Source organism: Chiloscyllium punctatum, chromosome 4 (genome assembly GCF_047496795.1).
Source record: "Chiloscyllium punctatum isolate Juve2018m chromosome 4, sChiPun1.3, whole genome shotgun sequence".
Classification (NCBI taxonomy): Eukaryota; Metazoa; Chordata; class Chondrichthyes; order Orectolobiformes; family Hemiscylliidae; genus Chiloscyllium; species Chiloscyllium punctatum.
This window is the reverse complement of record NC_092742.1, coordinates 103,853,548-103,877,439: the sequence shown is the minus strand read 5'-3', so window position 1 is coordinate 103,877,439 and position 23,892 is coordinate 103,853,548. Positions and strand designations below refer to the sequence as shown.

Sequence of the window (23,892 nt, the reverse complement as noted above, 5' to 3'; positions counted from 1 at the left end):
GTTCAAGGATACGGGCTTAGCCTGTTTCGGATTGAGATTTTGTCACCCAGAGAGTGGTGAGTCTGTGTGATTCTCTGCCACAGAAAGCAGATCAGGCAAAAACTTGGAATGTTTTCAAGAAGGTGTTAGATCTCGCTCTTAGGGCTAAAGGGATCAAAGGGTATGGGGGAGAAAGCGGGAACAGGAATTGGATGATCGGCCCTGATCAGATTGGATGGTGTAGTAGGTATGAAAGGCTGAGTGGCCTATTCCTTCCTCCTACATTTCATGTTTCTCAGGGCAGTTGTGCTCTCAGCTGACTGGGCGCTAAAGTTCAGAATTATTTCTCTAAACTACTCCATTCTCTCTCCCTCTCTCTCTGTCTCACTTTTTCTCTATGTCTCTGTCTCACTCTCACACTCTCCCTCTCTCTCTCTCTCTCTCTCTCTCTCTCTCTCTCCTCCACTTCCCTATCACTCGCTCTCTCTCTCTGTCTCACACGCTTGCTCTCAATCTCACAGACTCTCTCTGTCTCAATCTTATACTCTCCCTCTCACACTCCCTCCCTCTGTCGCATTCTCACACTCTCCCTCTCTCGCCCCTTTTTCCCTCTGTCCCACACACTCTCCCTCTCCTTCTCTCTCACACTCTATCCCCTTTTCTGTGTCAATCTCAGTCTCTCTCTCACTCACACACACACCCTCTTTCTCTCTCTCCCTCTCACACACACTCTCTCTCCCCCTCTCTATCCGTCTCTCTCACACACATTCTCTTGCCCCCAACCCCTCTGTCTCTCTCTGTCAAACACTCTCTTCCTCTCTCTCATACACACACACTCTGTGCCCCTCTCTCACACACACTTTCCCTCTCTATGTCTCAATCTCCCTCTCTGTCTGTTTCTTTCTAAAACCTGTCCGCATTATTCTTTCTTTGACTTGGTGTCAGTGTTTCCCCAATGGCCCCAACCGAAACACAGCTCATCCGATCATACTTTCACTTACCTTCCTGTGAGATCTTACTGTGCAGAAATTAGCTGTCACCATTCCCCATATTACTTTCCAATAAGGAGTGGGAGTAGGCCACTCTGCCCCCAAGCCTGCTCCACCATTTAATAAGATGACGGCTGATCTCTTTGAATTCAGTTTTCCTATCTCCAACACCTCACCTGAAAAAGTATTCAGGGGTCCCGTCTCCACCTCTTCTGAGGTAGAGCAGCCCAAACACCTCACGACTTCCTGAGTAAAAACATTCTCTTCAACTCCATCCCACTGTGGGCGAGCCCGAATTTCAAGCCAATCCCTCCCGAGTTCTGGGCTGACCCATAAGAGGAAAGATCTTTCCCAGGTCCATCTCAAGAAGACCAATCAGGATCGTCCACACTTCAGTCGGGTCTTTGTGTCCTAGGTACCTACAAGACAGTATAAAGGTCCTTCGGCCCATCATGTCTGTGCCAGCCAGAAACACCCACCGATCTCTTCTAATCCCACTTTCAACACTTGACCTATGACCTTGTAGGCCTTGACATAGAACATAGAACATAGAACAATACAGCGCAGTACAGGCCCTTCGGCCCTCGATGTTGCGCCGATCAAAGCCCACCTAACCTACACTAACCCACTATCCTCCATATACCTATCCAATGCCCGCTTAAATACCCATAAAGAGGGAGAGTCCACCACTGCTACTGGCAGGGCATTCCATGATCTTACGACTCGCTGAGTGAAGAACCTACCCCTAACATCAGTCCTATATCTACCCCCCCTTAATTTAAAGCTATGCCCCCTTGTAATAGCTGACTCCATACGCGGAAAAAGGTTCTCACTGTCAACCCTATCTAACCCCCTAATCATCTTGTACACCTCTATCAAATCACCCCTAAACCTTCTTTTCTCCAAAGAAAACAACCCCAAGTGCCTCAGCCTTTCCTCATAGGATCTTCCTACCATACCAGGCAACATCCTGGTAAACTTCCTCTGCACCCGTTCCAGTGCCTCCACATCCTTCCTATAGTATGGTGACCAAAACTGCACACAATATTCCAGAAGCGGCCGCACCAGAGTCTTATACAACTGCAGCATGACCTCAGGACTCCGGAACTCAATTCCTCTACCAATAAAAGCCAATAAAACATCACGAGTGCTAAATACTTCTTCAATGTCCTGAGGGCTTCTGCTTCTAATGCTGTCACAGGCAGTGCGTTCCAGATTGCGACCACCCTCTGGGTGAAAAGGATTCCCCCCCTCCCCATCCCCTCTAAACCTTCTCCCCCTTACCTTAAATCTATGCCCCTGGTCACTCATCCCTTCGTCAAGGGGAAGAGTCTCTTCCTGTTTGAAATAACTCCAGAAAGCCAGTGTCTGTCAACAAGTCGCCCTTTACTGACACACGAGCAGTCTATACCTTCAGTTCTGCCTCACTCAGAGTCAGCTCTCTCTCATGAACTGTCAGTATCTCTGACTGTCAGCCCAGGCTCCTGGATTGGACCAGATTAACAGGCCCAGCCCGGGGAACCCATACTCTGTGAGGCTGACCTCATTTCAATCACGACATCGTCTGCGCCCCTTATAATCAGATACACCTCGGTCATGTCCCCTTCTCAGTCTCAATCTCACACACTCTCACTGTCTCAATCTCATACTCTCCCTCTCTCACACCTCCCCCCCCCCCCCCCCACCCCCGCCCCACCCCACCCCAGTCTGTCCGATCTCTCTCTTCAGAACGAAAAGCCATCCCCTCTGTCTTCGAGCGGAAACAAGCCCATTTGTGACCAAACCTCCTCCGTGAGATAACCCCCTCGTTCCCGGTATGAATCTCCTCCTGTGTCGTCGTCACCCTTGGCTAAATAAGGAGGCCGGTACTCCGCCCGCCTCAACAGGGAGGAAGTGAGGACTGGAGATCAGAGTCGAGAGTGCGTGGTGCTGGAAAAGCACAGCAGGTCAGGCAGCATCAGGAATACCCGATGAAGGTCTCCTGCCTGAAACGTCGATTCTCCTGCCCCTCGGATGCTGCCCGACCTGCTGTGCTTTTCCAGCCGCACTACAACAGGGAGGAAGGGGGCACGCCCGGGATTTCTCAAAGGCTTTTGGGGGGGGGGGAGCTTGCGTGAGGGCGGCCTGGGGGTTTGCCGCCCGGCGCTGACTTGGCTGTTGCCCGTTTCAGGGAGCTGGAGGCGACGGTCAGCTCGCTGACAGCGGTGGAAGAGGAGAAGAAGCAGCTTCACCATCTCTCAGAGTCCCTGCAGACCAACCTGGAGGTGAGACTTGGGAAGGGGGGGGGGGGGGGGGGGGGGGGGGTCTGCCTACTGTCTCACTTCAGGGGCTCATCCTCTTTTGTGGGAGTGGGGGGGGGGGAGAGAGAGAGGGAAGGGGGAGTTTTCCTCACTTGGCCGACTCTGCTGGTTTCTCTCCCCCCCCCCCCCGGCCCAGGCGCTGTCTCACGAGAAGCAGAGGACCTTGGACAGACTGAAGGACAGCGAGCACCAAGCTCAGGAACTGAGCAGCCAGAACGAACACCTCTGCCAGTCCAGCGGAAACCTGAGGACCATCCTCCAGCAGATCGAGGAGGAGATGAGGAAGCTGCAGGACGAGAAACAGCTGGCTGAGGAGAGGTGAGGAATACAGGGAGGGGGGGGGTGGGCGGTGCTGGGGCTTTTCCAAGTGGGAATGGCAATGGCTCTCTGTCTCTCCCCCCCCCCCCTCCCACTTCGCACAACACGCCCAGGAACTCCCCCAGCCATTCAAACCCCCTCCCTGCCCCGTTTCCTCAGACATTCTCGATAGTCCGGGCAACACATTTTCTCTCCCGTTGAATCACGCGGGGGGGGGGGGGGTGTGTGGGAAGGACGCTTTGCTGCGTTAAGGATGCTATACAAATACACCCCGTTTTTGTTGCTGCTCTGACTAGGCCCTGGCGCTCAGGAACTGAATTTGCCGCACTCCAGGAGTGAGTCCAAACCGGCAAAGTGCCCGTTGGTTTGTTACCTCCCTTCAAGGACTCCCTCGGCCGTCGAGCGTTCCGGCACGCCCTGAGGTGCGACGCGAAGGCGCTATATCAATGCACGTGCCTGCCTTCCTCTTTCCCCCCCACACTCCCCCCCCAACCCTTGCAGGCTACAAGAGAACGAAAAGAGAGCCTGTGCCCTGCAGGAGGAGCGCGAGTTTTATTCCACCCAGTCCCAGGAGCTGCAGGCCTCCCTCTCGGAGCTGACAGCGGAGAAGCAGAAGACCGAGAGCGAGCTGAAGGTGAGAGTACGCTGCTGGGTGGGTCAGTCAGACCCAGGCGTTCGGGTTGGGGGGAGTAGTTACAGGGTGGGGGGAGTCAAAGTGCTGGGCTCTCAGGCTGGTTTGACAGCAGGACGCTGCACTGAAATGGCAAACACTTGGGAGACCACCCAGTCTGTCTACCCTCAGTCCCACCCAGTCTGTCTACCCTCAGTCCCACCCAGTCTACCCTCAGTCCCACCCAGTCTGTCTACCCTCAGTCCCACCCAGTCTACCCTCAGTCCCACTCGGTCTGTCTACCCTCAGTCCCACCCAGTCTGTCTACCCTCAGTCCCACCCAGTCTACCCTCAGTCCCACCCAGTCTACCCTCAGTCCCACCCAGTCTGTCTACCCTCAGTCCCACCCAGTCTACCCTCAGTCCCGCCCAGTCTGTCTACCCTCAGTCGCACCCAGTCTGTCTACCCTCAGTCGCACCCAGTCTGTCTACCCTCAGTCCCACCCAGTCTGTCTACCCTCAGTCCCACCCAGTCTGTCTACCCTCAGTCCCACCCAGTCTGTCTACCCTCAGTCGCACCCAGTCTGTCTACCCTCAGTCCCACCCAGTCTGTCTACCCTCAGTCCCACCCAGTCTGTCTACCCTCAGTCCCACCCAGTCTGTCTACCCTCAGTCCCACCCAGTCTACCCTCAGTCCCACCCAGTCTGTCTACCCTCAGTCCCGCCCAGTCTGTCTACCCTCAGTCGCACCCAGTCTACCCTCAGTCCCGCCCAGTCTGTCTACCCTCAGTCCCACCCAGTCTGTCTACCCTCAGTCCCACCCAGTCTGTCTACCCTCAGTCCCACCCAGTCTACCCTCAGTCCCGCCCAGTCTGTCTACCCTCAGTCCCACCCAGTCTGTCTACCCTCAGTCCCACCCAGTCTACCCTCAGTCCCACCCAGTCTGTCTACCCTCAGTCCCGCCCAGTCTGTCTACCCTCAGTCGCACCCAGTCTGTCTACCCTCAGTCGCACCCAGTCTGTCTACCCTCAGTCCCACCCAGTCTGTCTACCCTCAGTCGCACCCAGTCTGTCTACCCTCAGTCCCACCCAGTCTGTCTACCCTCAGTCCCACCCAGTCTGTCTACCCTCAGTCCCACCCAGTCTACCCTCAGTCCCACCCAGTCTACCCTCAGTCCCACCCAGTCTGTCTACCCTCAGTCCCACCCAGTCTACCCTCAGTCCCACCCAGTCTACCCTCAGTCCCACCCAGTCTGTCTACCCTCAGTCCCGCCCAGTCTGTCTACCCTCAGTCGCACCCAGTCTGTCTACCCTCAGTCGCACCCAGTCTGTCTACCCTCAGTCCCACCCAGTCTGTCTACCCTCAGTCCCACCCAGTCTACCCTCAGTCCCACCCAGTCTGTCTACCCTCAGTCCCACCCAGTCTGTCTACCCTCAGTCCCACCCAGTCTACCCTCAGTCTAGGGCATGGACCAGGTGAACAGACAAGGTATTTTCTGTGGGGTGGGGGAGTCCAGAACTAGAGGGCGTATGTTTAGGGTGAGAAGGGAAAGATATAAAAGAGACCTAAGGGGCAACATTTTCATACAAAGGGTGGTACTTGTATGGAATAAGCTGCCAGAGGAAGTGGTGGAGGTTGGTACAATTGCAACATTTAAAAGTTAAAAATCACACAGCACCAGGTTATAGTCCAACAGGTTTAATTGGAAGCACACTAGCTTTCGGAGTGCTGCTCCTTCATCAGGTGGTTGTGGAGTACACAATTGTGAGACACAGAATTTACAGCAAACATTTACAGTGTGATGTAACTGAAATTATACATTGAAAATACCTTGATTATTTAAGTCTCTCATCTATTAGAATGACCATGATAGTTTCACTTCTTTCACGTGTTAAATCACAAAACCTTTTTTAAAAGTTACATTCTCAGGTTAGCTGTAACAATTGGTGTCAGCCCAGGTAATGTGTTGCGATGTTGAAGGTGTTAGCCCCCTGTGTTCCCTGTCAGTGCCATAATGTTTAGACTGATTCTAATCTAAAAAATGAGTTAACAGGATCTTACATGGACCCATGCAGTTTTTGAGCAAAGTACACTGTAACTCTGCAAGTACAAATTCACCCCACAAATGTTTATGTGGATGTGTGCATCTGGATTTTTGTGTGTGTGTGTATGAGTGGCTGTGTGTGTATCCTACACACACACACATATACACTCTCTCTAACAGCCACTCACAACCCCCACCCTAGACACACACACATTCTCCTACAGACACACACATTCCCACATGCATCCTCTCACAGACTTAAACACTTTATACACACACACACACACAGACACACACCCACGCGCACAAAATCCCAGATACACACAAATACATATACTCTTGTAGGGTGAATTTGTACTTGCAGAGTTACAGTGTACTTTGCTCAAAAACTGCATGAATCCATGTAAGATTCTGTTAACTCATTTTTTTAGATTAGGATCAGTCTAAACATTGTGGCACAGACAGGGAACACAGGGGGCTAACACCTTCAACATCGCAACATCTTATCTGGGCTGACACCAATTGTTAAAGTCTGAGAATGTAACTTTTTAAAAAAAGTTTTGTGATTTACCTATGAAAGAAGTGAATCTAACATGGTCATTCTAACAGATAAGAGACTCAACAATCAAGGTATTTTCAATGTGTAATTTCAGTTACATCACACTGTAAACTTTTGCTGTAAACTCTGTGTCTTACAATTGTGTACTCCACAACCACTGATGAAGGAGCAACGCTCCGAAAGCTAGTGCTTCCAATTAAACCTGTTGGACTATAACCTGGTGTTGTGTGATTTTTAACTTTGTACAGCCCAGTCCAACACCGGCACTTCCAAATCATAACATTTAAAAGGCATCTGGATGGGTATATGAATAGGAAGGGTTTAGAGAGATTTGGGCCAGGTGCTGGCAGGTGGGACGAGATTAGGATATTTGGTCAACATGGACAAGTTGGACCGAAGGGTCTGTACCTCTCTATGACTCTATAACTTAAACCTGGGTTTGCCAGTGCAGTCCTGAGTGACAGGTGAGTCAAAACTGAGAGGATCAACCCAGATAGAGTTGGACACAAGCTATAAGTTAGACAAAGCAATGGAAAGATGGACCTTGTCGGTGCCAGATGTCGTTAGCTCTCTCTTACGCAAGTTGACCTTTTCTTCCCCCCCACCCAACCCCTGCCAGGAGGAGATTAAATCCCGTGCGGAGTTGGAGCGGAGACTCCAAGAGGCGGAGGATGCTTTGCAGCGGCTGGAGCAGGGCCTGAGCTCGGCCGAGCGTACGGTGGAGAAAAACGAGCGAATGAAAGGAGATGTGGGCGAATTGAGGAGTAAGTGACAGTGGCAGCTGAAGGGTGACTGGAGCTGAGGGGCAGACACTGTGGGAGGAATTGAGACTGGCGCTCCCTCCCGGCACTGAGGGATTGCTGCTCTGTTGGAGGAGCTGCCGTCTTTCATTTGAGCCAAGAGACTGAAGTCCTGTCTCACCTCACCCGATGGAGAGACTGTGGGTCAGTGGAAGATGGGCAGGTTGGCATTCCCCTCGTCTCCCGGTCAGTACTTAGCAAGTAAAATTCATGGCAAGAAAGGACTTGCATTTGTCTGGCAACGTTCAAGACTTTGTGGCTTCTCGATGAGTCGCAGTCATCGGGAACGTGGCACCAAGCTATACACAGAAAGATCCCATGGCAGTGATGCAGCGACAAGTTGGCGAGTACGTTAACGTTGGCCAAGAAATTCACTGAGCTGTTAGTCAAGAGGTAGGTCTTAAGGGAGAGGTTAAGGGAGGGAATTTGAGGGTTTCAGGCCCAGGCACTTGAAAACATGACCACTGGTGGCTGGATGAAGGGGAATGGGCAACTGGACAGATATCGGATCGAAGGACCACAGGCTCTGAGCGTCTGTCGGATTATTGGCCATATGCAAAATGAGGAGGGGGTGAGGCCATGGGTTGAATGTGAAAACAAGGGCAATAGTTTTGAGAATCGAGGCTGGGTTGAATACAGGTCAACGTAAAGCCCGTGGTGAAAGGTGTGAGGGCAGCTGAGGAGTGGATGTGTGTATATATTCTTGGAGTGTCTGGGATTCGGGGCTCCACGTGGTCTTTTATTGGTGGAAGAAGACCATTCCAATAGCCTAGGCGTTCCGTATCTCTCCCCACCTTACTCCCCTTCAGTTAGGTCCTCCCCAAAACTCACCTCACCACTCCCACATCCACTGGTTTCTCCCACACGTTGTCCTGTTAAAGGCCGGTGGGTGTGTTGTCATGGGTGGAGTGCAGGCTCACCCAGGAGACAGTGAGGTCTGCGGGTGCTGGAGATCAGAGTTGAGAGTGTGTTGCTGGAAAAGCACAGCAGGGTCAGGCAGCATCCCAGGAGCAGGAGAGTCGACGTTTCGGGCAGGAGCCCTCCGTCAGGGTGGAAACGTCGATTCTCCTGCTCCTTGGGTGCTGCCTGACCTGCTTTTCCAACTCTCAACACCGCAAGGCTCATCCAGAAGAGGGTTCCTTTGCTGCCGAACTCAGGACATGTTTGGGAGGTTGGAACCCCCCACTCTCCCAACGGGGCCAGGGGCTCCGAAAAGAGGCAGAGAGATCACCTGCAACTTGGGAACGCTCGCCTTAGTTCAGTGAGAGCCAGCGGAGTCAAACAAACCAACATTGGGTTCACTCGAAGCTGCCGGGCTGGCTGACAGAGTGACCTAAGGCGTAGGAACAGGAATCAGCCGTTCACTCCTGCATTGGCCAATGTCCCCACCGTTCGTGGGTGATCTGCTGCAGGCCCCAGCCTGTTTATCATCAGCTTCCCACGGCCCTCACCTGCCCAAGATTTCCAAAATCGATCGAACCCCCCCCCCCCTCGCCTTAAACACTTTCAGTGTTCACCTCTATAACTCTCTGGACCCTCTGGGAGAAATTTCTTCCCCCTTCAGTTTTATATGAGCGACTCTTTATTATTATAATGAAAGGACATGGTGAGAGAATAGAATCCCTGTAGTGTGGAAGCAGGCCACCTGGGGTATCATCTTCGAGGAGAAAGTGAGGACTGCAGATGCTGGAGATCAGAGCTGAAAAATGTGTTGCTGGAAAAGCGCAGCAGGGTCAGGCAGCATCCAAGGAGCAGGAGAATCGACGTTTCGGGCATGAGAAGAAGGGCTGATGCCCGAAACGTCGATTCTCCTGCTCCTTGGATGCTGCCTGACCTGCTGCGCTTTCCCAGCAACACAATTTTCAGCACTTGAGGTATCAGGTCCACACTGGTCTTCCAAAGGGCATCCCACCCTATCCCTGTAAGCCTGCATTTCCCGTGGCTAATCCATTTGCCTACACATCCTGGGACGCTCGAGGCAATTTAGCATAACCAATCCGCCTGACCTGCACACCTTTTTGAGTGTGGGAGGAAACCGAAGCAGACACGGGGAGAAAGTGCAAACTCCACCCAGATAGTTGCTCAAAGCAGGAATCGAACCGGGGTCCCTGGCGCTGTGAGGCAGCAGTGCTCACCACTGAGTCACTGTGGGACCCACAGTGTTTAGCTTCAAGGCTCCCTCACAAGTAGAAAACATCTTCTCAACATCTACCCTGTTACGTCCCCTAAGAATTGCGGATGGTTTGAGAAGATCGCTCCTCATTCTTCTAAACTCTAATGAACAAAGGCCTGAAATCTAAGAGATTCACGAGCCCAGAGGGGCTTGGATGCTACAACTTGGAGTAAGATTAAGGAGGCTTTGCAATCAGGTTTTTAAGTCAGCAATGGGTTGGAGGGAGGGGAGGAAAGTGGAGCTGAGGTCAGGATAAGATCAGCCATGATCCTACTAAATGATGGAGCCGGCTGGAGGGGCTGAATGGCCTCCTGCTGCTCCTGGTTCCACAGTGTCCAGGGGTGTGCAGGCACGGTGGGTTAGCCATGAGAAATGTGGGCTTAAGGGGTCTGGGTGGGATGATCTTGGGAGGGTCTGTACTGATCTGATGGGCCGAATGGACTCTTTGGACAATGTAGGGATTCTATGATCTGGAATAAATGAAAAACGCATTGAGACGTGTATGGAATGAGCTGCCAGAGGATGTGGTGGAGGCTGGTACAATTGCAACATTTAAGAAGTATTTGGATGGGTATATGAATAGGAAGGGTTTGGAGGGATATGGGCCGGGTGCTGGTAGGTGGGACTAGATTGGGTTGGGATATCTGGGTCAGCATGGACGGGTTGGACCGAAGGGTCTGTTTCCGTGCTGTCCATTTCTAAGACTCTATAACTCCAACTGTCTTCGCTCCGAGAGGGGTTAGCGTATGGAATTCTCTGGCCCAGACCGCAGTTGAGGCTAAAACACTGACTATTCCAGTTGGATCCTTTGTTTTGGCTTCATTGCCAAAGCAGGAAATGATAACTTCTGCAAGGTTTGGCAAAGGATCAAAGAAATTCTCGATACAGTGATAGAGGTTAACAGGAGCTGGGTAGTCCATTCAGCCTTCTGACGCTGCTGCACCACTCATACCCCAACCACTCTCTGAGTGAGGACAGTTAGAGTCATAGAATCGTAGAGATGGACAGCACGGAAACAGACCCTTCGGTCCAACCCGTCCACGGCGACCAAATATCCCAACATAATCCAGTCCCATTTGCCAGCACTTGGCCCATATCCCTCCAAACCCTTCCTATTCATAGACCCATCCAGATGCCTTTTAAATGTTCCAGCCTTATCCACGTCCTCTGGCAGCTCATTCCCTACACATCTCAGTCCGTTTTTTTCACTTCTACCAGATCGTAGAATCCCTACATTGTGCAGAGAGTCCATTCGGCCCATCAGATCAGGACGGACACTCCAAAGATCATCCCACCCAGACCCCTTAAGCCCACATTTCTCATGGCTAACCCACCGTGCCTGCACACCCCTGGACACTGTGGAACCAGGAGCAGCAGGAGGCCATTCAGCCCCTCCAGCCGGCTCCATCATTTAGTAGGATCATGGCTGATCGTATCCTGACCTCAGCTCCACTTTCCTCCCCTCCCTCCATAACCCTTCAACCCATTAATGACTTAAAAACCTGATTTAAAACCACTCCTTAAATTTACTCAATGTCGCAGCACCCCGACCCCCTCAGGGTTTGCGAATCCCACAGATTTACGACCCTTCGAGAGAAGTAATTCCTCCGCATCTGTGTTTTAAATCTACCAGCCCTTGTCCTAAAACGATGACTGGACACAGTTCAGTGCAGAAAGAGGCACTTTATTCCTGCAAAGTTGCAATATGTGTATGTTTTCCAATTGCATTGTGGGTGGAACTATCGCTTTTGGAAGGTGGGGTTTCAGAAGTGCATTTAATTCTGCACCGGCCGCCCAGAGTAACCCTTTTTCCCATAACCTTACATTTCTCACGGCTAATCCGCCTAGCCTGCGCATCCCTGGACATGATACTTTGCAATGTTTGGCAAAGGGCAATTTTGCACGGCCAATCTCCCACCTTTGGACTGTGGGAAGAAACGCTTGCAGAGCCTGGGAGAATGTGCAAACTCCACACAGAGGCTACAAAGTTAAAAATGGATGTAGGTTTGCTTGCTGAGTTGGAAGGTTTGTTAACTAGCCACAAAAAGATGTACACATTCTCACTAGTACCGTTACATATGAATGAGGAAGGACACTGACTGGGACAACACATCCACCCTGGGACAAGCCAAACAGAGAGACACACACGAGAATTCCTAGAAGATGGCATTCCAACTGGAACTCTATCAACAAACAGATTGACTTGGATCCCATTTACCACCCCCTGAGAAAACGAACAGGAAGTAACATCACCATAGGAAATGATGTCACCACAGGAAATGACATTGCCAACCCAAGGAAACTCAAACTTATAAATAGAAAGCGGGCTACACCAACAGTGCTTCATCCGGAGCCTCACTGATGATGTTACCGAGTATGATGACGAAATGTCTGAAAATGAACCTTCCAGCTCAGCGAGCAAACCTGTATCCAGAACCTCAACCTGAGCGACAAATCTTCTCAAAACTCGCTCAAGTTAAAAAAAATCACACAACATCAGGTTATGGTCCAACACGCGCTGCTCCTTCAATAGGTGGTTGTGGTCTGAAAGCTGGTCCTTCCAGTTAAACCTGTTGGACTATAACCTGGTGTTGTCCACCCAGCACCTCCAAATCTCACGGAGGCAGGAATCGAACCCAGGTCCTCGGGTGTTGTGAGGCAGCAGTGCTAACCACTGAGCCAACCGTGCCACCCCCACTGAAGTTCCAGGATGAATATGTTGTAACGGTGGGGAAGGCAGGAGGGAGCTGACACCCCGGGATATTGCGTTGGCGGGGGTGTCCGCGGGCTGTGGGTGTGGCGAGATGGCCGAGGTGGTTGTGGGTTGTCCCACCACTGCGCGGTGCATGCCTCAATGCTTTGCTGCCCTTGTCTCCCGGCAGAGTTCTTCGAGGAGTGCATCAGGAAAGCCGAGATCGAGGCCAATCTCCCGGTCATCATGAAGAACTCCGTCTATGTCCAAAGAGCGGCTGCTCGCAGGATCAAGAGTTGCAGGTTCCGTCGGAGGAAGTCCACCGCCGTCTGGAACTCCTTCGGTAAGTCCACCGTGAGAGAGAGAGAGAGAGAGAGAGAGAGATTCCCGCTCGCTGAGTCAGCTGGTTCAATCCGAGAGCGGGGGTGGCAAGTTGTGGGGGGAGGTCTGTTCCTGTCTACCCCTCGCCCTTGCCTACTCACCCACCTGCTTTTCCATGTGCCCGCAGGTCAGAACCTCCCCCCCCCCCACACACACACACACACACACATACACACACAGCCATAAAGGGGTAATGGTGACCAGGGGAAACAAAACAAAAAATCCCACAAGCCTTTGCTCTGTTTCTGCCAGGCTGGCACTTCACCTTTTCGGGAATCGCGAGGAGGTGCCGGAGGATTCACAGTCCCACCTGGTCGGCGTTGCCCGTCTCTTTATGCGCCAACCCGACTGGGAACTGGCAGAACAGTTCAAAGGCGTTTTCACTAAGTCTTCAGGTTTGCATCAATGCTTCCTTGAGTAGAATTAGTATCCCTACAGTGTGGAAACAGCCCCTTTCGGCCCAACCAGTCCACACCGACCCTCTGAAGAGTAACCCACCCAGACCCATTCCCCCTACCCTATATTTACCCCTGACTGATGCACCTAACCCACACATCCCTGAACACGATGGGCAATTTAGCACGGCCAACTCACCCTAACCTGCACATCTTTGGACTGTGGGAGGAAACCAGAGCACCCGGAGGAAACCCACGCAGACACGGGGAGAATGTGCAAACTCCACACAGACAGTCGCCTGAGGTGGGAATTGAACTCAGGTCCCTAGCGGCATGAGGCCGCAGTGCTAACCACTGAGTCATCGTGCCTCTTTCTTGAGAGGAATGAGCACCAAGCCCACTCTGTCCTGATGTTAAACCCTCCTGCCGTGTGGTTCGGTAAAACATTGCCGACAAAGCTCTGACTGTAATCTAAACTGGGGGCTGAAACAGGGTCAAGATGGCGTTGGCGTTGCTCAGTGCAGCCCCTGTGGTGGTGAACCGCAGCACGCTGTGGTGCTGCTGCTGATGATGTTTCCAGAGCTTCCTTTGCCCGCGCCTCGTGCCGAATCCCAGCTCTCTGTTTTGTCCCTCCCAGTTCCATTGGCGTTTTCCCCCAGTGTCTAGACTCTGGGAGGAGAGCGGCACCGACGCGGCCCGTTGCAGTATTAATTAGCAAGACATTTGGGGCGGGAGAGTGGGTGCTGTTGGCAGCATTCCAAATGGCCATGAGTTTTGTTTCCCCACCCAGAGCAGGTGGTGGGGGGGGGGGGGGGGGGGTGGGGGGGGGGTTCTGTATTATTGGCCTCAGTACCGACAACCACTGATTTTGTAGGGAAGGCCCCTGTATTTTGGATGAAGAGATGATTTACCCCCTTCCTGGCCCTGATGGGTAAGAGTCACAAGAGGGGTGGGTGCTCAGCGAGAGGGACCGCAAAAGGCTGTCAGCGATGGTGAAGGGGTGGGGCGGGGGGTACACGGTGAGCTGCAATGGTAGTCATCTCACTGGATGAGTAATCTGGAGAGACCCCCAGATCCTGCCCTGGGATGTGGGTTCAATCCCTCCCCAGCACCACCATCCTCCCACCTCTCCCCCCACCCCCCCCCCCCCCCCCCTCCCACCTCCCCCCAACCCCTTAAGCACAGGGGTGGAACCTAAATTCAACTGATTTAAAAAAGCCGGTTTCAGTAACCATAGAACAATACTGCATAGAACAGGCCCTTCGGCCCCACAAGTCCACACCGGCCCTCCGAAGAGTAACTCACCCAGACCCTCAATGTTGCACCGACCTGTGAACTATTCTCAACTCGTCCCCCCTATACTATCCCATCATCCTCCACGTGCTTATCTAAGGATTGTTTAAATCTCCCGAATGTGGCTGAGTTGACTACATTAGCAGGTACTGGATTAGCGGGTGCTGGAAGAGCACAGCAGTTCAGGCAGCATCCAAGTAGCTTCGAAATCGACGTTTCGGGCAAAAGCCCTTCATCAGGAATAAAGGGCTTTTGCCCGAAACGTCGATTTCGGAGCTACTTGGATGCTGCCTGAACTGCTATGCTCTTCCAGCACCACTAATCCAGAATCTGGTTTCTAGCATCTGCAGTCATTGTTTTTACCTCCATTAGCAGGTAGGGCATTCCACACCCTTACCACTCTCTGCGTAAAGAACCTGCCTCTAACATCTGTCTTAAATCTTATCACCCCTCAATTTATAGTTAAGCCCTCTCGTACAAGTTGACGTCATCATCCTAGGAAAAAGACTCTCACTGTCTACCCTATCTAATCCTCTGATCATCTTGTATGTCTCTATCAAATCCCCTCTTGGCCGCCTTCTTTCCGATGAGAACAGACCCAACTGTCATGCGACCGTTGTCCCAACCCATCTGGCTCACTCACCTCCTTCAAGGAAGGAAATCTGCCTGCTGCCTTTGACCCAGTCTGGCCTCCACGTGACTCCAGACCCACAGCAACGTGCTTAACTGCTCTCTGCCCAGCGGAGTTAAAGGGGCAATTAAGGACAGGTAACAATAGACAGCCCTCACCATGAGAGATTAAAAGATAACATCCTTCTCTTCCAGACCACAAACCTCTTTCCATTTTATTATTTTTATTCTTCCCTTGGCTTTCTGATTCGTTTCATTCTGCGGCTTAAACACTCTCTGCCTTGTTTTTATAATCCCCTGCATTTCTGGCTCTGAAATCTCCCTTGGTCTCGGCAGCCTCTGAGATTTCTCTGGGTGCTGCATAGAAACACAAGGATGTGGGCACTTGGGTTCCCCTGGACTATGAGACAGCAGTGTTGAAGACTGTGTGTGTGCACTGAGATGGGAATTGGGTGGAAGTGGGTGAATTTTCCCTGGGGAAATCCCAACACAGCATCCAACAAGAACAATTCGACACACTCTTCCCTCCCCTCAGCTCACACTCACTCAACTCACCCTCCCCCCCCCCGTAGACAAGAAGTCACCCCCACTCTCACCCAGTCTCCCCCAGTTCATACTTGGTCACCTCCCAATATCATACTCACTCTGTCCCAACATATAATTGACCACCCCCAGTTCACACTCACTCCCCCAGTTCACACTCACTCCTCCAGTTCGCACTCACTCCCCCAGTACACACTCACTCCTCCAGTTCGCACTCACTCCCCCAGTTCACACTCACTCCCCCAGTTTACACTCACTCCCCCAGTTCGCACTCACTCCCCCAGTTCGCACTCACTCCCCCAGTTCACACTCACTCCCCCAGTACACACTCACTCCTCCAGTTCGTACTCACTCCTCCAGTTCGTACTCACTCCCCCAGTTTACACTCACTCCCCAGTTCACACTCACTCCCCCAGTTTACACTCACTCCCCCAGTTCACACTCACTCCCCCAGTACACACTCACTCCTCCAGTTCGCACTCACTCCCCCAGTTCACACTCACTCCCCCAGTTCACACTCACTCCCCCAGTTTACACTCACTCCCCCAGTTCGCACTCACTCCCCCAGTTCGCACTCACTCCCCCAGTTTACACTCACTCCCCCAGTTTACACTCACTCCCCCAGTTCACACTCACTCCCCCAGTTTACACTCACTCCCCCAGTTCACACTCACTCCCCCAGTACACACTCACTCCCCCAGTTCAAACTCACTCCCCCAGTTCACACTCACTCCCCCAGTTCGCACTCACTCCCCCAGTACACACTCACTCCCCCAGTACACACTAACTCCCCCAGTTTACACTCACTCCCCCAGTTCACACTCACTCCCCCAGTTCGCACTCACTCCCCCAGTTCGCACTCACTCCCCCAGTACACACTCACTCCCCCAGTTCACACTCACTCCCTCAGTTCACACTCACTCCCCCAGTTCACACTCACTCCCCCAGTACACACTCACTCCCCCAGTTCGCACTCACTCCCCCAGTTCGCACTCACTCCCCCAGTTCGCACTCACTCCCTCAGTTCACACTCACTCCCCCAGTACACACTCACTCCCCCAGTTCACACTCACTCCCCCAGTTCGCACTCACTCCCCCAGTACACACTCACTCCCCCAGTTCGCACTCACTCCCCCAGTTCACACTCACTCCCCCAGTTTACACTCACTCCCCCAGTTCGCACTCACTCCCCCAGTTCGCACTCACTCCCCCAGTTCACACTCACTCCCCCAGTTCACACTCACTCCCCCAGTTCACACTCACTCCCCCAGTTTACACTCACTCCCCCAGTTCATCATCATCACCCCAGAGTTCAGACTCTCTCACACACATACTGCTCACACTCACTCCCCCAGTTTACACTCACTCCCCCAGTTCATCATCATCACCCCAGAGTTCAGACTCTCTCACACACATACTGCTCACACTCACTCCCCCAGTTCACACTCACTCCCCCAGTTCACACTCACTCCCCCAGTTCACACTCACTCCCCCAGTTTACACTCACTCCCCCAGTTCATCATCATCACCCCAGAGTTCAGACTCTCTCACACACATACTGCTCACACTCACTCCCCCAGTTCGCACTCACTCCCCCAGTACACACTCACTCCCCCAGTACACACTCACTCCCCCAGTTCGCACTCACTCCCCCAGTACACACTCACTCCCCCAGTTTACACTCACTCCCCCAGTTCACACTCACTCCCCCAGTTCACACTCACTCCCCCAGTTCACACTCACTCCCCCAGTTTACACTCACTCCCCCAGTTTACACTCACTCCCCCAGTTCATCATCATCACCCCAGAGTTCAGACTCTCTCACACACATACTGCTCACACTCACTCCCCTCAGTTCACACACACACACCCCACATTAGTTTCCTGGTTTTCATTCACTGAACCAGTTATCACCGACTCCCCCCTGGTTCACACTTCCTCCTCCCCATCTCACACACGATTCCAACTCTGCCTCACCCCTCAGCTGCCATTCACTTCCTACTCCGTTCTCACTCTCACCGCCCACAGTTTACACCCAACCCCCAGCTCAAGCTGACCCTCCCCTGCTCGCGCTCACACTCTCACCTAGCGACACTCATGCACATAATCACACCCCCCCCCACACACACACAGACACACTCGCACTCTCACTGTCCTCATATACACACTGTGTCATACACACACTCATACTCTCTCACACACACTCGCACTGTCTCACACGCCATCACACTGTCTCTCACACACTCACACACACTCACACTGTCTCTCACACACTCACACACACTCACACTGTCTCTCACACACTCACACTGCCTCACACACACTCACACTGTCTCACACACACTCACACTGCCTCACACACACTCACACTGTCTCACACACACTCACACTGCCTCACACACACTCACACTGCCACACACACTGTCTCACACACACTCACACTGCCTCACACTGCCTCACACACACTCACACTGCCACACACACTGTCCCACACACACTCACACTGTCTCACACACACTCACTGTGTCATACACACTCACACTGTCTCACACTGTCTCACACAGTCTCACACACTGTCACTCACACTGTCACACACACGCACGCACGCACGCACACACACACAAACACACAAACACAGTCTCACACACACTCATCTTGACCCTCTGTTGCCGGAATGATCTCTAAGGTCATATGGTGGTGGTGTTGGGGGACGGGGGTGGTGGGGAATTGTAGTTGTCCTCCCCTCCCCCAACTCAGGGAATAAGGTCAGGCCCAGAGGCTGGGGCCCGTGGAGGGCGTCGTGCTGGTGAAGTGGGAGGGAGGGAATGGGAAGTAGCTCTGATGGGATCTCACTGGCGGGTGCCATCTTTCTTTCCCTCAGCGTGCGGAAGGTTCCGGTCCCTGCGGGTCGCCGCAGAGTCATGAGGTGCTAAGCGTCGGAGTGGGGGCCGGGGTGGGGTTTGGGCGTTGGACATTTGGGTGCCATCACAATGCAAGCTTTGACAATGACACCGGCTCACAAGCTTCTCCGTGCTGGCTCAAAGGGCTGAATGGCCTACTCCTGCACTTGTCTTCTATGTTTTTTGGGAGGGGTGGGGCAGTGTGGAGTGGCTCTCCAACTTAACACCCCCATTCCCCCCCACCCCCCTCAAGGAAGTTCCCAGATGAGGCTGGGCCCCACATCATCTGGAGCGGGAGACAGGTGGGGAGGCCATTCAGCCCGTCATCCTGTGACAGAATATGGCCTAGCCCTAGGAACAAGCCCCCCCCCCACCGCCAGCCCCACCAGCACGGTCCCCTGTCCAGACCCTGCACCGAGGACGCCATTTGGAAACCGGGAGGAAGGTTCGAGAAAGGCAGAAGGAGGAATGGTCGATCCATTCGCTGGGGAGCGGCCGCGATGTGTGGGACATCTCTGCTGAGCTCGGGGGAGTTGTTTTAAAGAGAAGGGGATTACGGGAGGGGGGTGGGGGGAGTGTGGGGATAGCACCCCCACCCCTCACTTCAACACATTTACAGGGGATCCCTTCAAGTACAGCACGGGCTTGATGGGCCAAGCGGCCTTCTGTACTATGATACTCTTGAGGGTGTGGAGGAAACACTTGCAGTCCATCCAAAAACCGCTGGGAGTGGGAGGAGGTTATCGATATCAGATCACCCACCCCCACAGTAACTCACTGGGGCATTGAGGAGAAATAGCTCGGCGACAGGGAGCGGTTAGGAGGGGTGCCCCGCCCCCTGGCAATGACTGAGAACCAATGCTCACTGGAGAAAAGGTCTGTTGGTGTTTCCAAAGAAGTGGGAGGCTGTTTCTGTGATGCATCAACAGCAATGGGGATGAATGGCCAGTTTTCGGTGCTATCAGCTTGCTGTACTGTCATCGGGAGCTGGTCTTTCACTCCTGGGAGCTCGGGTTTAGTGTAACAGAAGGCCGGGACGTGAGCAGTGAGGTGTTCAATCGCTCATTTACCCCCAAACTGCTGCTTGACATTTTTCTTCATCCTTTTTAACCTTTTGATTTACTCAAGCTCTCCAACTGGCCCATGGATCCAGTTATCATTTGTTTTTTGACATGTCCTCACATCCTGGTTGTATTAATTCACTCCAGTCTGCCTCTTTCTCTTTCTCTCTCCTGTATTAATACGTTCCTGTCTGCCTTTCTTTCTCTCCCTCTCCTCTGTTGCTAATGATCCTATCTGCCCCCCTCCCCCCCCCCCCTCTCTCTCTCTCTCTCTCTCTCTCTCTCTCTCTCTCACTCTCTCTCTCTGATTGTATTATTATGATCCCCGATGGTCTACAAAATGTTGCGTTGTTGGCTGTGCTTGCCTGTTGACCTATGTAAGATCCTCCTGAATATACCTGTGCTTGTCTGCTTCTCTGTCGTCTTTAACCCCTCCTTCAAGGCCCACGCTTTTGGTCAATGGCCTTACCTGTGAGAGTTTGGTTTGGCAACACTGGTGAGACGCGATTCGACAATGTTAGCTGCTAGCTTTTATCCCTTAGTCTCCTGCAGCCAGCCTCCTCAGAAGATGTTATTCGGCTCACACATCGGGGTGGGGTGTGGCGGAGATGGTAAGAGGCTACCCCTAGCCCAGGGTACATCCAACTCAGGAACTGTGCACAGATCCAAAGAGTGGGAGGTTATTCCATTGCCTGGACACAGCCCACCCTGAGGGAATTCGCAGTCCACTGCTGGGTTATCTCATGTGACCTCTGCTGGTGTTGTCTGATGCCAGGAGAAAATCACCAGGAGATGGTACTGCTGTGAGCCATGTTCCGGAGACCCAGGGAATGTTCCGGAGACGCAGTGAATGTTCCAGGGACCCAGGGAATGTTCTGGAGACCCGGGGAATGTTCCAGGGAATGTTCCAGGGACCCAGGGAATGTTCTGGAGACCCGGGGAATGTTCCAGGGAATGTTCCAGAGACCCGGGGAATGTTCCAGGGACCCAGGAATGTTCCAGGGAGTGTTGCAGGGCCCCAGGCGGTGGAATTTGAATTCAACGTTCCATTTATCAGAAAAGCCCATCTGCTTCACCGATTCCCTTTCGGGAAGGAAGCTGCCATCCTTACCTGGTCTGGCATAACTCCAGTGACTCCAGTCCCACAGTAATGTGGTTGACCCTTAACAGTCCTCTGGGCAATTAAGGATGGGCAATAAATGCTGGCCTCATCCTGTTAATTAATGAAGAAAACCCTAAGAGGCCAGAGTGTGCCCTGGTTTTGGCCAATTGTCCCAACAGTGGATGGGCCAATGGTGCCGAGCTCCCTCAGTATGGCGGCCAGTCTGTATGTGTCTGTAAGGGCCCCAGTTGGTACTCGGAGGTGTGGAGCGAGGCCGCAAGAGGCTCTTGGTGTTGCCTGTCACTGCAGACACAATCTTCAACCCTCTGGTGGGAGCAGACAGCAGTCAGTGTCATGTCACAGCTCCAGGGCACAGCCCCCCCCCCCCCCCCCACCTCAGACAGGACACCCGGCTTCAGGGGGCAAAGTTTTGCCATACCGTCCATGAGCAGTTTTGGTTAGGAAGTATTGACAATCCAGTCACAGAGTCATACGGCACAGAAAACAGACCCTTCGGTCCAACTGGTCCATGCCAACCAGACGTCCCAGTCCCTAGTCCCATTGGTCAGAAATTGGGCCATCCCTCTAAACCCTTCTCACACATACCGATCCAAATACCTTTACCAACGGGGTGGTAAAGAAGGCATTTGGCATGCTTGCCTTCATTGGTCAGAACATTATGAATAAAGGAGTTGGGATGTCATCTTGCTGATGCAGGTTCATAGCTCCTTGAAAGTGGAGTCGCAGGTCGATAGGATAGTGAAGAGAGGGGTTTGGTATGCTTATCTTTATTGGTCAGAGTATTGAGTGCAGGAGTTGGGAGGTCATGTTGCGGCTGTACAGGACATTGGTTAGGCCACTGTTGGAATATTGCATGCAATTCTGGTCTCCTTCCTATCGGAAAGATGCTGTGAAACTTGAAAGGGTTCAGAAAGGATTTACAAGGATGTTGCCAGGGTTGGAGGGTCTGAGCTACAGGGAGAGGCTGAACAGGCTGGGGCTGTTTTCCCTGGAGTGTCAGAGGCTGAGAGGTGACCTTATACAGGTTTACAAAATTATGAGGGGCATGGATTGGATTAATAGGCAAAGTCTTTTCCCTGGGGTGGGGGAGTCCAGAACTAGAGGGCATAGGTTTAGGGTGAGAGGGGAAAGTATGAAAAGGATCTGAAGGATAACTTTTTCACACAGAGGGTGATGTGTGTATGGAATGAGCTGCCAGAGGAAGTGGTGGAGGCTGGTACAATTACAACATTTAAAAGGTATCTGGGTAGGTGTGTCAATAGATAGAGTTTAGAGGGATATGGGCTAAATGCTGGCAAAATGGATTAGGTCAGATAGGGATGTCTGGTTGGTGCAGAAGGATCTGTTCCATGCAATGTGACGCTATGACTCTAAGTGGCAACAAGAAATTCCAGTTGGCTGGCGAATTGGTCTCGTGAGGAACAGCTCACGAGGCAAGCAGTGATGAGGGTGGGGGTAGATGTTTACCAGGATGGCTGTGGGAGGTGACCGTGTGGTGGCACGGTGGCTCAGTGGTTAGCACTATTGCCTCATAACGCCAGGGACCCGGGTTCGACTCCAACCTCAGGCGACTGACTGTGTGGAGTTTGCACATCCTCCCCGTGTCTGCGTGGGTTTCCTCCGGGTGCTCCGGTTTCCTCCCACAGTCCAAAGATGTGCAGGTCAGGTGAACTGGCCATGGTAAATTGCCCAAAGTGTTAGGTGCATTAGTCAGGGGTAAATATAGGGTATGGGAATGGGTCTGGGTGGGTTACTCTTCAGAGGGGCGGTGTGGACTTGTTAGTTTCCATATTGTAAGGAATCTAATCTAGGCAGGTGAATGACTTGTTATTCATTTGTGGGGTTTGGGGGTCGCTGGCTGGCCAGCATTGATAGCCCATCCCTATTTGCCCTTGAGAAGGTGGAGGTGAACTGCCTTCTTGAATCGCTGCAGTCCCCTTGCTGTGGGTTGACCCGGAATGCCGGTAAGGAGGGAATTCCAGGATTTTGACCAACGACTGTGAAGAAACGATGGTATATTTCCAAGTCAGGGTGGCTTGGAGGGGAACTTGCAGGTGGTGGTATTCCCAAGTACCTGTTGCCCTTGTCCTTCTAGATGGAAGTGGTCGTGGGTTTGGAGGGTGCTGTTTGGTGAATTTCTGCAGTGCATCTTCTAGATGGTACACACTGGTGCTGAGCGCTGGTGGTGCAGGGATTGAATGTTTGTAGACATGATGCCAATCAAGTGGGTTGCTTTGTCCCGGATGGTGTCAAGCTTCTTGAGTGTTGTTGGAGCTGCACCCATCCAGGTAAGCAGGGAGTATTCCATCACACTCCTGACTTGTACCTTGGTGGATGGGGGGTAGGCTTTGGGATGTCAGGAGCTGCGTTTGTCACTGCAGTATTCCTTGTCACCTTCTCTTGTAGCCTTTGTGTAGTGCGTCCAGTTCAGTTTCTGGTCAACCTCAGGATATTGATCGTGGGGGATTCAGTAACGGTAATACCATTGAATATCACGAGGTGCTGGTTTGATTCACCTTTGCTGTCATTGTCTGGCATCTGTGTGGCGTGAGTGTTACTTACCACTTGTCGGCACAGGCCTGGATGATATTGTCCAGATCTTGCTGCATTTGAATGCGGACTGCTTCAGTATCTGAGAGGAGTCGTGAACGGTGCCGAACACTGCGCAATCATGGGCGAACGTGCCCACTTCTGACCTTGTAATGGAGGAAACGTCATTGATGAGGCAGTTGTTGGGCCTAGGGACACCAACCCTGAGGGACTCTCGCAGAGATGCCCTGCAGCTGAGATGCCTGATCTCCACCAACCACATCTCCGTGGTGCTGTTCCTGAGTCACTCTTAGTGGTGGTCACTGAAATGCGCCACTCAAGAGTACACTCTGTGCCCTTACCACCCTCAGTACTGCTCCGAGTGTTCCCCAACATGGAGTTTGATTAGCCATGATCAGGAGGTTACCTCACCTTGTTGGATCTGATGGCTTTACACATTCACTGAGTCCCGAAAGGATAAATTCTTCAAGAGTAAACCCATGTTGATTTGGCCCACGTGCTCAGATTTGGATGCTTCTGGAAGCCTGTGGTGGTGGGTGATGTGGTGGGTTGG

General features: G+C 52.5%; 1 protein-coding gene across 3 annotated transcripts in view; it reads left to right on the top strand.

Moving 5' to 3' along the window:
- The window catches only part of LOC140476606 (pleckstrin homology domain-containing family D member 1-like), a 158,373-nt gene that overhangs the window by 131,169 nt on the left and 3,312 nt on the right, over window positions 1-23,892 (top strand). For 2 of the 3 annotated variants that reach the window (XM_072569460.1, XM_072569459.1), the window contains exons 8-12: window positions 3,139-3,232; window positions 3,405-3,586; window positions 4,088-4,220; window positions 7,418-7,562; window positions 12,654-12,806. In XM_072569460.1, the coding sequence (XP_072425561.1) occupies window positions 3,139-3,232; window positions 3,405-3,586; window positions 4,088-4,220; window positions 7,418-7,562; window positions 12,654-12,806 (707 nt within the window). Of the gene's footprint in view, window positions 1-3,138; window positions 3,233-3,404; window positions 3,587-4,087; window positions 4,221-7,417; window positions 7,563-12,653; window positions 12,807-18,586; window positions 18,647-23,892 lie in introns of those variants that run through there. The other variant, XM_072569461.1, reaches the window with a different exon arrangement.